Raw genomic sequence first — 15,269 nt, 5'->3', positions numbered from 1 at the left:
GCTGACTTCCTGCCCTTTGGGCAGGGGGCTGGACTCGATGATCTCCCGAGGTCCCTTCCAGCCCTAATGTCTATGAAATCTATGAAACAGTAGCATATGTTAACTTGCAATCTAATGTTTCCTAACTTTGACTGCTTAGCTACATACATTCATTTAGCATTTTTCCAAAATGCTATTTGGCAGATTTTATAGTTTGTAAAGCATTTGAAGATCCTTCCAACAATTTTTCAATTAAATTTTACATGAATTCTATAAGGTCTTTTGAATGAAGGAAGCCATATAATTGTTTGTCTCTAGGGAGTAAATGGAGTAGATTTCTGTGTGCTATTGTAAGCATTTGTCCCAATGTATCAGATGTGTCATGCTGTTCTGAAAAAATGACTGTGTAAAATGTGTTTTGGAATTCTAAAGAAAAAAAAATCTTACAAGAGCTACAGATCTAGGTGGGAAAAAAATCTATTCCATTATTCTGCTATGTATAGAATCTTTTAAAGGCAAAGCAAAACTGCTTCATTGCTTCTTCCAAACAAATAAAGCAGGACAAGTAATCAGCTTGAAATGCTTTTAGCTTTGCAGGTCAGTTAAATATTCGAGGCTGACCCTTGTAATGAAGCAAAGAAAAAAATGTGATCCTTATAATCCTTGTTGACACATTCATTTCAGATGCACTGCTGTGACTTCACGCAACATCTGTTTTTAGTCAGCATTTGGAGCTCTTACTAAAATTCCTCAAGAATTAGCGGTTAACTGGCAGAACTTTTCAGATCAATGTAAAGAACTAGAAGAGTCATCATTTAAGTTGCAAATGTACATGCATGTGTGTGTGTAATTAATTGTTTTAAATGCAGTTTTATACTGAGATATACATTACAGATTGTTTTCTATATCCCTATTATCTATTTTTCTCTATATAAATTTAAAAAAGAACAATCTTATGGTTTGGGTGCGAAGAATAACTTTAAAAAAAACTTGGAGTCAGTGATATCGTTGTGTTTTCTAGAACTTATCTATTACTTCAGATCCCCTGTGAAGTACAACTTAACATATCAACTGCCATTTGAAACAATGTTAAACAAACAAAAGGAAATCTTAGAAAGCAATTCCATTTTTTTGGCAAAATGGCAGTAGAGATAGGGATAACATTAAAGGATTACTTTTCTGAAGCAGAATTTACTTTGTCCTCAGGAAAAACTACTGAACTAAATATAATTTGACTTTCTAAAGCTAGTTTATAATTATGTCTAATATTGTAAAATTAGAATCAAGAAAGATGACTAGTTACATTGTTAAAAGTGATACTATTGAAAAAGTCAAATGGAACTTAAAATCACTGTTTTTTCTTAAGAGTTTTGGAAAGACTATGGTATCCAAAAAAAAGCCCATTGTTACAAGAATTTAATAACGTACAGATAATGCTAGCACTTACAATAAAACTGAATTAAAATCTAGAACAGAAAACACGGCTTGCTTTCTCATTGTCATAGATACTTGGTTAGGCAACATTTTTAAAATCATATTGAGACTAGTATAATTTAATTAAATGTTAGTCTCTTTTCTTAATGTGTGAGATTAAAAATATAAAATTGTTTTACTTATTCATAGAACCAATAAATTTCTGTTACTGGAAATGTTTCAGGAATTAACTCTGCAAATTCACCTGAATAAATCTCATTCACATAAAAGTTCCTGTAAATAAACTAGCCTTCAGAAGGTATAGAGAATGACTGACTAGTAAGGGAGAAGTTTAGCATCTTCTCCTATCCTCAAATTCAAAGTAATCTATTGCCCTGAGTTAGTGGTAGGGTATAACTTCTAAGAACATGGTGAAATTTGATAGGTTGTTATCTTTTTCAGTACCTTTTAAAAGAAAAATTATTGCATTTAGTTCACCATAAGGAGATGTGTTATTACCTTTTTTATTCCCTGTAAACAATCCAGGATTGTAAGATTGTATGTACAGTTCCCAAATGAGGCATCCCTACAAAATTAATACAAATAAAAGTTAAAATATACCCAAAGACGACAAGAACAGGCAAAACACAGAAGCATTATATGTTTATTTCAATGATTAAATGCTCTGTTTAAAAGCTCAGAATGTAAGTTAACAGAACACAACACTTTAGAAATATACGTTTACCTCTTTCTCTCCCTGAACTACTGAATTTGCTCATGTATAAGATGCATCATCCTCTGCCATCCCCCTTCCCCCAGCAAAAAAGAGCTCTTAAAAGTAAGAAGAGTATTATACACCCAGGCTGCAGAAGGAAAAATTCCTTTTAACTGAAATTAACAGGTAACATGAGGGCTAACACAGAGATGTCAGTGAGAGTCTGCAGGCCTAGGTAGGGAAAAAGCAAGAAGGGGCATGCATGGCAGAAAAGGAGGAGGACCTTATTGCCTTATTGTACATTAGAAAATATGGTAACTCAGTTTCCAGTAACAAATCATGTTTGAATCATCTTTAAAAAATCAGTTCTTCCACCACAGCAGTTCAAAGCATTGGCAACGCGTAGGGGGTGCACGTGCACCCCCTGAGATTGGCTGTGCACCCCCTGGAAGCACCATCCCCAAAACTGATTTCACTGCTGACTTGGCAATTGACTGCTGGGCCCGCCCCCCAGTCAACAATCAGCCACTGGGGGACCTCCCCCCTCCCCGTCAGCATTTGGCCACTGGGGGACAATCCCACCACCCCCATCGGCATTCTGGTACCCGCCCAGACTCAGGAGGCACCAGTTGCCCATGGTTCAAAGTAATGCATTTTCAGACAGCAAACCACCACTTTAAAAACAGAGTATTTCTGTTCTTTTTACTTACAGAACTGTTCATCATTTGAAAAAAATATATCATTAATAAAATGTGTGCAGAAACTGTGACATGGCAAGCCACAAAGCAATAAGTTACTGAATAATCAACTGAGGCAAGTCTTAATCATTTGTATTATTAAAAGACCCAGACTGCCAAGGCATGGATAAAGAAAGTTAAAACTATGGTTGATGGGCAGAACAAAATATGCAGTTGCCAGGAGGGTGCAATTTGCTTGGTACTATTGCCCATGTACTAGTGAATGAACTTATCAAGTTCTGTAAGCTGGAGCTTCCACAGTATTCAGGATGGAGAAAAAATACACACTCACATGTACATATGCAAGACCCAGTTTTCTCACTGATGAGCATACAAATTCACACTTAACGTGTATGCAAATACTACGACTACTGGCAAAAATGGTCACTTGAATGTTACCATGCTAAACGGTAAAACTATTTGCTTCATATTAATCCCACTGAATCAACATAAATAAAGACGTAAGTATGGTTGGTTAGACAATGAACTACATAGTCAAACCCTGACAGTGTCACCTGTGATATTAACTAATTGACCACAACCACAGGGGTTGAACACCAAGTGATGGCACTTGATGAAGCTGTTCAAAAGCTGATGGAAAATTATAATAAGCATTTTCAATTTGAATGCATATTTTGTCCAGGGTTTCCACAAAACTTACTTACTCATGTTCTGATTGCTTTACAAAGGGTGGCACCATGGCTCCAAATTTGGTCGACTACTTATATTCTACATAAGATCACAAAAATAAACAAGTAATGTCTGTCTCTAACACAAGACATGAAATAAACATAAAAGTAATGTATAATGATAAAAATATACATTAATTGAAGAGAGGGGAGACTATTTCACCATACAAAAAGGATCTGAGTGCAAAAGTGCACAGCACTTACTTTTACTCCCAGTTGTCTCACTGCAACTAGTGTATAAATACTAGCTTTATTAATATGTATGCAACACATATTCTTCCACCAGACAACACATTTGATACTGCTTCAGAGGTACTGAACCAATGTGTTACGTTTAAAATTTAACATTGTATCTCTGATATATAAATGAGAAGTGCTATACTGACAACAGTTTCACCTAACTTAAGAAATGTATTTTGCCTAAATTCCATTTTTGTCTGACTGCTAAATACTTACGCAAATATTTGTATCCCCCAATTAATTATTTTGGTTCAAATAAGTAAGTACATTAAAATCTACTTATCCATGTGAAAATGAAATGTAAGGAGTAAAGAAATGTGACATCCCTGGGTAATTTTAAAAATTTTACCAGTTTTCAAGAAAAGTTATTTTTCATCTTTATTTCATAAAACCTATTATTGTGTAAAGAACACAAGGTAAAACAAGTTTTCTAAAACCAGCTGGCAGTTTTGTTTTAGATATAAATAAAGCTGCATGTATAATAATGAAATGTTTATCTACTCAGCATTTTTTCAGCCAAACAATAAAGTGGAGAATAAGAAATCAAGGAAAAAAAGGGGATGGGAGGAAGAGAGAGAGAGAGACTAGGTGGGGGGAAAAAATCTTCAAAGCCACAAATGAAAGCTCTAAACTGGCAACAGTCACTATCACTTTTAGTATCAATTCCAAGATAGGGACACCAAGCAATCCAGTTAGAATATAAAATTGAACATTTCCTGTCTTTCAGCCTGAAATTAATTCATTAGGAATTAACGTGGGAAAGTCTGGATTTGAAGTGTAGTTCTACTGTAAAAAGCAGCTAGAAATGTAATGATGAGATTCAAAATATGGCCCTTCAACAAGTTCCAGCCCAAATGTGTGTTACAAGCAAAGACTTTTTCAAATAGATGCCAGTCCTGAAAATTTTTAGTTTTGAAAGTCAAGCTGTTTTCTCATTTGTGCATGTAACTAATATTAATGAACATGATGTTAGAACATATTTAACAATTCAGCTCAAGCTATATGTGCCAGAAGAGAATCAAAGTACAAGTTTCTCAGAGATCTCTTTGTTCTTTCACTGCTTGCAAACCAATCAATACACAGAAGGTAAAAGCTGTTTGACTGTTTTCTTAAGCAGAACTATAAAACAGTGTTCTGGATTCCTGATAACTGCTCCCTTCTAAAGCCTTGGCACAAAATTTACTACATCCACCCAGCTGAACTCTTCACATCCCTCCTGGTAGCATACAAACACCCATGCAATTGTGATTATTAGGTTCCCAGTTCGAATATAAGGATATACCATGTCATTTTCAAAACCAGCTATTGTTGATAATATAATACTAATCATCTCACCGTTCAATTTTTCATTTCGTAGACAAGAAAAATGCACCTGTTTAATACGTGGCATTTCTTGAACTTTTTGTAAAGTTAATATTAACCCCAAAACTCATTTTACAGCAGCAACAGTAGATAAAAAGAAATAAATATGTAAACAAATCAATCAGGCCTAGCTATCCCAGGCTGACTAAACAAAGGATCTTTGAAAAGACCTTTCCCCTGTATGCAAATGGCTTTTTAGGGTTTGGCAAATAAACCACTTCTTTGTTTCAAACTTGATTTTTTTGTTGTTATTGCACAAAAGGGAGCAATATTTCAGGCTTCTTTAGAAAAAATACGCTTTGCCTCTAAAACTGCGAACTGTAAAGTTAGCTTTACAAACTCAAACGACAATTATCTCAAGGCACCCTTTAGTCAACTATTGTAAACAGATGGTTTACTATTAGAGTTATGTTCACAATCATTCATCCAATTATACAAGAAGGAATGTATTATAGATTTCAAGTGACCTAGTAGACCAAAATTCTTATGGCTTTCAAATTTACTATTAACTAAAATATAACACTACCATGTATTCTTTTCATGGCAACAAAGGGCCATAAAAATCACTCTTGAGACTCACTAAAAGGCCTAGTGTTCATTATAAAGTTTTACTAGTAAAATTTGCCCTGTAAACACAGCCCTGTGTGGGGAATTTCCCAGGGGTCTATTCTGAATGTGGCTCAGTTTAATATTTTGATTACTGACTTGGAGGGTAGAAATGAGTGCATACTTAGCAAATCTGCACTGGATACCAAACTAAATAGAGTTGCAGAAACTTTTGGAGAACTAGAAAAACATGTTGAAATTAATTGAATAAAATTCAATAAGGATGTCTTGCACTTAAGACAGAACAATCAAATGCAAGAATACAAAGTGGGGAATGATTGGCTAGACTGAGATACTGCACAAGAGGACCTGGGGCTGTACTGGACTGCAAAGTGAATAAGTCAACAGTGTGCTCTTTTTAAAAAAAAAGCCAAGGTGAATCTGAGCTGCATTAGCAGGAATGGTGCCTGCACATCAAAATAAACAATTTTTTCACTTTATTCAGCACTGGTGAGGCCTCACCTAGAGTACTGTGTCCAATTTGGGTACCACCATTCAAGACAGTGAAACTGGAAAGCAAAATTGTTCTCTTGCAGAAATTCTAATTCATTTTGGCTTTACATCTCTGTTTGCCTGTCTGCCTTAGTGCTATTTTACTGACATTCTGAGTTCAATACTATAATCATCATTACCCACACGTTTTAGAAAGAATTGCCTTATTTCTCCCACCACAGTATGCCAATTTTAGTTGAACAACTCCGCAAAAAGCTTGTGAAATCATTGCTACAAAAGATGTCAGCAGGGTTAGACTCCTCAAGATTTTTGTTTCTCTATACCCTCATGAGTAAAATATACACCAGTTTAATCATCCCATCACCTAACACTTCACAGGACTCTGACACTGTATGGGCAGCTTGTGGTAAATATCCATCACCTGTATCATCCTCTCCTCTGCCATTTTCTGATTCTCACTGATGTACACCCAGTCCCTGTGACAGTAATGCCAAAAGCGAAGAATCTGTTGTCCCATTTTTTAATCACATGTAAGCACTCTGTTGATCTGTTTAGCAGCCGTGTTTCTGGCAGCAAGACAGCAGAAAGACTGAAAACTAACATGAGAAAGAGAGATTATGAAATGAATAGAAGGGGTTGTTGGAGTTTGGGATTGGATTCCCATAATTCTGAACATAATGGTGATGTTCCAAACTACAGCAAAAGATCTCCAAGATGGCTTGTGCAAGATACACTACAATGACCATGTATAGTGCTGCACTCCTTTTGCCAATATGATTTGTTACTGTGGAGCCACACGAGAATACACTTTCATGACACAATAACACTGGCAGCTGTCTCCTGACAATGTTTCCAGTATTTTTTTTTTCTTAACAAACTTAGCCCAATTGTGATCAGATGGTCCAACAAAAGGTATGAGCCTTTTTAAAGGTCTGCTATAATGTCAAAGTACAGAGTGGCATGTGTTTTAATAGCCGCAAGGATAGCATGGATAGCCTCTGTGCGTGGCACAGGGCAGAGAGGAGAGGGAGCATAAAGTAGAGTAATAGTTCAGGTGGGAAGTAAAGAGCAAGCAGCAGAAAGCAGAGAAGCAAACAGAGCAAGAGAAAAAGACTTGAGTGGAACTCATGAAATGTGCAGGACTTACTTTGTGGGATGCCTGCCACAAAGTTTAGTCCCTGCTGTTATAGCAGATTTTTCCACTTCTTTAAATCAGTATTTGTGCAAAAAAAAAAAGGGGAAAAGAAGGAAAAAAAATGATCATTCCAGTGCAATTATTAGAAAAAAAATCTCACTCCTAGATGTATTTCCATGCAAAACAAATTTCAACATATAGGTAACTTAAAGTACAGAATAAATAAAATCTGAAGTTAAATACATTTATGCTTTCAGTTAAAAATATTTAGAGGTCCTTTTCTAAGCATTTACTATCTCCAACCTCAGAATTTTAAAGCTAAAAATTAGTATGTGGAAACATTAGTTAACAGTGAAAATATATTAATATATATTGGTATGCGTGTCATATTCATAAATTATCATCTGCATCCTGAGAGCTCATCAAAGATTGTCTCAAGTACTGCACATTGCAATCATTTAAAACTTTACTGTCAATATGTAATCTGGTACTGTAATCTCAAAATCTGAATTGTTAGAATCATTTCATTCACTACTGATGTTTAGAGTGTTGTATGAATGGGAATAGTGAGACAATAGCTCACTGAGCTCAAGTTACCTGTTTTGAGAGTACCTAAGACCTCCAAAGAAATATTACCAACGTATCTTTTGGCTTTTTAAAGTAAAATCGCCTCTCACAGTGAACACCATACACAAACACTACCCAATGTTGCTGCAACAAAGTGACCACTGAGGGGGTGTCTTACCTAAGACTACAAAAGCTTCTTATAGGTTATAGACAACATATATTCATCCACAACAGAATGCCAAGTAAAATACTACTTTCCTACTTCTGATTTTTGGTGCCGGCATACAACAGTTCAGTCTCTTCTAAACACTCTTCCCATCAAACCATGAACGAGACAGAACCACAGAAAATCCCACAGTTCCTGCACCATCCCAATATAATTGCAAAGGAAACCATTAATGTTCTTCAAATTAGACAAACAGCATTTGCTTAGAGAGAAGGTTCCTTGCGCTACACCAGCCTGGCTGCCAATGACTTTTCGGAAGTTCTTAAATCCTTCCATAAACAGAGGCCTCAAGTTCATCTCTCTGGAATTTCATGAATCTTTTAAATATAAAACAAAGGTCACCAAGGTAAGTTGCAGCTAAATCAGTATTTCCATTAAGAAAAAAAACCCAGAAATACTTAAGAGTAAAATTCAAATTAAATAGCTGTTCTTCATTTTAACCTTTACACACACCCACACACACACACACACACACACACACACACCCCCACACACACACACACGTTGAAGTTTCCCCCCAGTTCCACATCCAATCTGTTCCTTTGAGCTAACTGGCTCCAAGTTCTTCCATCCCCTCCACCAATTCCTAGTCCCACTTTTTTCATTCACCCAATTCCACTCCCTCCCCACCTCCCAAATCAAATCCTAGTCCTCTGCCTAGACAATCTCATTCAGTATTCCTCTCTGCCAATATGTCTCACTGCATCTTTCTCCCTCAGTCTGACTTGTCTCCTTGACTTTTATGAGACAGCTTCCTCTTCCAGTGCTCTCTTGGATACTGGCAAAGGGATCCCTGGGTAAAAGGGAGAAATTGGCACTCTGCTCTCAGTTCCAATGACCAGCTCAGAACAGGGAGCAGCAATTACATGGGAAAGTCCAGCATTGCCCCTGTAGCCTGGAGCAAGAGCTGCTCTGTGGGGGCAATATGCATGGAATTCATAGCTGTGAGATGTTCAAACGTGCTCAAAATCTTCAGACATCAGCGTTAAAAATCAAAATAAGACTGTTGCCCACATGTAAACTAAGATTTTTCAAGGGTATATCACTTACCAATGCCAAAACATGGTCATGCTGGAGCTTTTCAAATGTTTTTGAAAAGCTTACCAAAGTTTTACACTGACAAAAATTCTCACCTAACCTTATTCTCAACTGTTTTGGTTGAAACAATTCAGCAGGCAGCAGGTACGTGGCATGAACAGAGTTCAACTCCAAAGGCTGAATTTGGTAAAGTTATATGGAACTGAAAAGGGGATTTTAAAAAGAAGAGTGTCAGGCAGCCATAGTGATAGAGAACACTTCTGGCCCTGCCCAAAATTTGGATCAGAGGATCCTAGGAAAGCAGGGTGGGAAGGGACCTCATGAGCTCACATCTAGCCCAGCCCCCCACTCAAGGCAGGATCATCCTTGACTAAACCATCCCAGCCAAATATCTGCCTCACCTACTGTTGAATTTACCTGTGTAGCTTGTTCCAATGCTCGGTAAGGTGGCCATCAGAGGGCAGTCCGGCAGTCCTCTATTGATATGAACCTGGACCTTTATGAGAGAGACCTCTCTTGAAGAGAAAAATAGAGGACATAAAGGCATCGGGTTTTGTATCAAAAGAGGACAGAGTAGCAGAAAACTGAAATGTCCTTTATGATGGCCACCCTAATGCTCAAACACCCTCATAGTCAGAAAGTTCCTCCTAAATCTCCAACCTAAATTGCTACTGCAGAAGGTTGAGGCCACTGGCTCCTATTTCTGTCCCCTACATTTACAGAGAAAAATCTCATCTCCATCCTCTCTGTAATTGCCCTTCAGGTATTTGAACTGCTAAACTGCTATTTGACAAAGATTTGTATTTGGTTTCAAAACATGAAAAATGTAAATCTCTATACATATGAGGTATTAAATGTGGCATGAGCTACAGCTGCTGGAATCTATGTGAGATATGCAAGCATGATCATACAAACATTAATCCTCAAAAGGTACTTCTTTCTCTTATGTCTTTATTTTCTTGGAACACTCAGTTAAATGAATGTCATAGGCCACAGACCCCTACATAGGGTCTTCCCATTTAACCGCTTCTAGGGAAAAATTTGCATTTCAGTTTTCCTCAGTGTTTGACAAAGAAAAAAAATATGATTATGAATAAAATTCCACCTCTAAATTTAATCTCAAATTTTCAGATGCAAATGTATAAAGTATTGAAACCTATTTTTTTTTTAGTATAAAGACAATGTGTACAAGTTTCCATATTAGGTAACTTTGCAAAAACCTTTTGCTTGATGCTGAAATAAAAAAAAGTAAAACATCAAGGTTACAATAGGAAGCAGGATGTTTATGAAGGATATGATAGTGTTTTTTTCAAGAGAAAGAGCCTACATGCTGCAGAAGAAAACCAGAGTTTGGCTACAATGAAAATGAGTCAGCCAAAAATAAAACAAGTCTCAACATATAACAGTAATTTCTAGTAATTTTTATTCGTTTACTAGTTTAAGTAATTTTAAATTTCTCTAAGCTCCTTCCTTGTCTCAAGTTTGCAGCTATTAAAATTGCCTGCATATACATTACACAAAACAACATAAATTAGGACAAAAATTAATTTAATTTCAAAAAGTATTTTAAATTTTGACGTTTGATTTTTAGCATATGATTTGTTTTTTATCTACAATTTGTTAAAATGATATCTTCACCATGAATTTTATGTTTGTTGCCTTCAACAGCTCACCAAAACTTGTTAAGTGGCCCATCAGCCAAAATAACTGCTCACCACAACCCTAGGTTAATAGAACCTTTTTTTTAAAAAGGTGGGCCCCCATCCTGTCTTATTCTCAGAAATGTTTGAATCATTCTGACTGGAGCTTAATAAAAAAGAAATACACTCAACTTAGGCTGAGGCTGACACCCACCTCAAAAATTTCAGCCTGCATGGTTGAAGTCTGTCAGAACTACGGTCAACACTCATCCACACATACACATACCTTAGTCAGAGAATCACAGAATTATAGAAAATTAGGGTTGGAAGGGATCTCAAGAGGGACTTCCAGAGCCAGAAAGTGTGCGGCTGTGACTGCTTCCCCAACACAACTGGGGAACAGATACGAAGCCCTGACAGCACTGAAGGATGATGCAGCAGAGGAAGTTGCAGGGGAAGACACATCTGCCTTAACCATGCAGACTGAGCGACAACCGGGCAACCAGAAGATGAGACGCCGGGTCATCGTGGTGGGTGACTCCCTCCTGAAACGCAAGGAGGGGCCTATTTTTCGACTGGATCCCATGGCACGGGAGGTTTGCTGCCTGCCCAGTGCCAGGATCCGAGACATCACTGCGAGGATTCCCGACCTCATCTGGCCCTCCACTTACTATCCCACGGTCCTTGTCCATGTGGGCACGAATGATGCTGCCAGGAGTAGTCTGGACTGCATCATGAATGACTACAAGGCTCTGGGGCCAGGTTTAGGAAGTTGGGGGCACAGGTGGCCTTCTCACTGATCTTCCCATTCAGCGGTCGCCATCAACACCAAGACACCTGCATTAGAGAAGTTAACCTGCGGCTGTGGAGTTGGCGCCATCACGTGGATTTTGGCTTCTACAATCACGAACCACACTTGCATGAGAGAGGTATCCTGGGACGAAATGGTCTTGATCTTTCTTCTAAAGGTAAGAGTCTGTTCTCTTACACGTTGGCTGATCTCCTCCGAATGGCTTTAAACTAGGTTCGTCAGGAGATGGGGATGCAGTGGAGAAAAAGAACCTATGTTCAGAGAACCACAAGCCATGCAATGAATCAGCCTAAGTAAGCACTAAGGGGCCCGACAGACATCAGGACAAGGGGGTACCAAAGGCACCCACTGGGGGGCTTAAATGTCTCTATACTAATTCTAGAAGCTTGGAGAACAAGCAGGAGGAACTTGCACTCCTGCTTGCAAGCAGCAACTTCGACCTGGTTGGGTTAACTGAAACCTGGTGGGACCCTACTCATGACTGGGCAGCAGGCATTGAAGGTTATAGGCTGCACAGATGGGACAGAGTGGGGGAAAAAAGGCGGTTGGGGGGGTGTTCCTCAGTTTGTTAAGGAGCAATATACATCTTCTACAATCAAAATGGGATCAGAGGAGGGCCAAACTGAGGTACTGTGGGTTAGGATACAAGGGGGGCAAGGGGAAAGGGACTTGGTAGTGGGGGTCTACTATAGACCGCCACACCAGGAGGATAAGCTAGACAGGAATTCTCTAGGCAGCTCTCAGAGGCCATACAGTCAAGAGATATGGCTGTCATGGTGACCTAAACTACCCTGACATCTGCTGGGAGGATCAGTCAGCCAGAACTAATTGCTCATGTAGGTTCTTAACCTGCATACAGGACCTCCACCTGATGCAGGAGGTATACGATGCCACTAGAGAGAAGGCCTTGCTGGACTTGGTGCTGGCTATGGGGGACAACCTGGCTGGGGATCTGGAGGTACAAGACAACCTAGGGGATAGTGACCATCAACTGACTGAATTCACTATTCAGTGAAGGATGGGAATAGTAACCAGCAGGGCAGAAGTGCTAAGACTTCAGAAAGACTGACTTCAAGATGCTTAGGAGATTAGTTAGTGGGGCATTAAAGCTCAAGAGCATTGACAAAATGGGGTCCATGAAGGGTGGTCATTCCTCAAGGAAGCAATCCTTTGGGCACAGGAAGCAGCAATCCCACTGCACAGTAAAGGGGGCAAAGGGGCTAAGAAACCCTCCTGGCTAAGCAGAGAAATCCAGGAAAGCTTAACAGCAAAAAAGGGGCATAAAGGCTGTGGAGGTAGGGGGTAGCTACCTAGGAGGACTATACCTCCTTGGCTCGCACTTGCAGGGTATCAGTTAGGAAGGCCAAAGCAGCATTAGAACTCAGGCTAGCAACAAAAATTAAAGGACAACAAAAAGTCCTTCAGGTATATAGGGAGCAAAAAGAAGGATCAGGGCAGCATAGGAACCCCTACAGGATAAACAAGGTAGCTGGTGATAGATAGGAGGGACAAAGCAGAGCTCTTCAGTGAGTTTTTTGCCTCTGTATTCTTGAACTTGGATCTAGACAAATCTCCAAAATGCATTACTGACAGAAGCAGGGAAAACACCAGCCCAACAACCGTCAGTGTCAACCTAGTAAAGAGACACTTGAAGGGGCTGGATGTGTTTAAATCAATGGGACCAGATAAGCTCTACCCAAGGGTGCTGAAAGAATTAGCCAGTATCATAGCAGAGCCACTGGCACGACTGTTTGAGCACTCATGGTGCTCAGGTGAGATCCCTGAGGACTGGACAAGGGGCAATGGGGTTGCTATTTTCAAGAAGGGGAGGAACGAAGATCCAAGTAACTATAGACCATTTAGTTTCACCTCTATCTTTGGGAAAACCCTTGAAAAAATTATCAAGGATCACATTTGTAGGAGTCCAGTGGGTAATTTAATGTGGACGGGCAACCAGCATGGGTTCATAGCAGGTAGATTCTGTCTGACTAACCTTGTTTCTTTCTATGACCAGGTCACTAAAAGCTTAGATGCAAATGTCAAGGTAGATGTCATCTGCTTGAACTTTAAGAAGGCCTTTGACACAGTATCCCATCCTATTCTTATAAACAAATTGAACAGCTGTGCCATAGACAATTACACAATCAGGTGGGTGGCAAATCTGCTTAAGAGTACCCAAAGAGTGGTGGTGGATAGGTCAGTATTCACCTTGAAAGATGTGGGCAGTGAGGTCCCCCAAGGCTCAGTCCTTGGGCCAGTGCTGTTCAATATCTTCATCAGTGACCTGGATGAGGGCATGGAAAGCAGTCTGTTCAAGTTCGCAGATGACACCAAACTATGGGGCGAAGCAAACACACTGATGGGAAGAAACCAAATCCAGGCAGACGTGGACAGGTTAGAAGTGGGCAGAGAACAATAGGATGCAGTTCAACAAGGACAAGTGCAAGGTGCTGCACCTAGGGAGAGGGAATCACCAGTACACCTATAGGCTGGGAGATGACCTTCTCAGCAGCACAGCGGCAGAAAGAGATGTCACAGTAGTTGTCAACTCCAAGATTAATATGAGCCGTTAATGTGACCAAGTACCTACAAGTACACAAGGGGTGTTCATCAGGATCTGGGAGAGCGTCTGTTCACCAGAGCACCCCAAGGAAAAACAAGGACCAGTGGTCATAAACTCCTAACAAGACCATTTTAGGCCGGACATAAGAAAAAACTTCTTTACTGTCCGAGTCCCCAAGACCTGGAACAGACTCCCTTCAGATGTGGTGCAGGCACCTACTCTAGACTTATTCAAGAAATGCTTGGATGCTTATCTTGCTGGGGTCCTCTGACCCTAGCTGACTTCCTGCCGCTGGGGCAGGGGGCTGGACTTGATGATCTTTAAGGTCCCTTCCAGCCCTAACGTCTATGAAATCTATGAAGCAATTAACAGAGATAACCACACTTTGTCATGCATTTGCAGATGCATCACAAACTGGTCCAGGGAGGGGATGCTCCCCTTCTATGCGGCACTGGCAAGGCCGCAGCTAGATTACTGTGTCCAATTCTGGGCGCTGCAATTCAGGAAGGATGTGGACAACCCTGAGAGGGTCCAGAGGAGGGCTACTCATATGGTTAGAGGTCTGCAGGGAAGGCCTTATGAGGAAAGGCTGAGGGACATGAGAAGACTGAGGGGGGTTCTTGTGAGAGTATATAAATTCACCGGGAGGGGCAGCAGGGAATAGGAGATGCTCTGTTTACCAGAGCACCCCTTGGAATACCAGAAACAATGGCCACAAGCTGATGGAGAGTAGGTTTAGGTTGGACATCAGAAAGAACTTCTTCACGGTTAGGGTTGCCAGAATCTGGAATGGGCTTCCAAGGGACGTGGTGCTCTCCACTACCTTGAGGGCCTTTAAGAGGACACTGGACAAACACCTGGCTGGGGTCACATAACCCCAGCACTTTTTCCTGCCACTGGCAGGGAGTCAGACTTGATGATTCTTTGAGGTCCCTTCCGACCCTAGCATCTGTGAATCTAGTCCAACCCCCTGCTCAAAGCAGGACCATCCCTAACTATACCATACCAGCCAAGGCTTTGTCTACCTGAGTCTCAAAAACCTCCGAAGATGGAGATTCCACAACCTCTCCGGACAGCCTGTGCCATTGCCACTGG

The 15,269-nt window shown here is 40.0% G+C and overlaps 1 protein-coding gene across 2 annotated transcripts in view; it reads right to left on the bottom strand.

The window, feature by feature from the left end:
- The window catches only part of CDC14A (cell division cycle 14A), a 142,163-nt gene that overhangs the window by 61,995 nt on the left and 64,899 nt on the right, over window positions 1–15,269 (bottom strand). For both annotated transcript variants that reach the window (XM_019531022.1, XM_019531021.1), the window contains exon 6: window positions 1,912–1,978. In XM_019531022.1, coding sequence (XP_019386567.1) covers window positions 1,912–1,978 — 67 coding nt within the window. The remainder of the gene's footprint in view (window positions 1–1,911; window positions 1,979–15,269) is intronic.

This window comes from Crocodylus porosus, unplaced genomic scaffold (assembly GCF_001723895.1).
Source record: "Crocodylus porosus isolate Cpor-Errol unplaced genomic scaffold, CroPor_comp1, whole genome shotgun sequence".
In the NCBI taxonomy this organism is placed as follows: domain Eukaryota; kingdom Metazoa; phylum Chordata; order Crocodylia; family Crocodylidae; genus Crocodylus; species Crocodylus porosus.
Note: the sequence above shows the minus strand (reverse complement) of the source record. Positions and strands in the feature narration are given on the sequence as shown.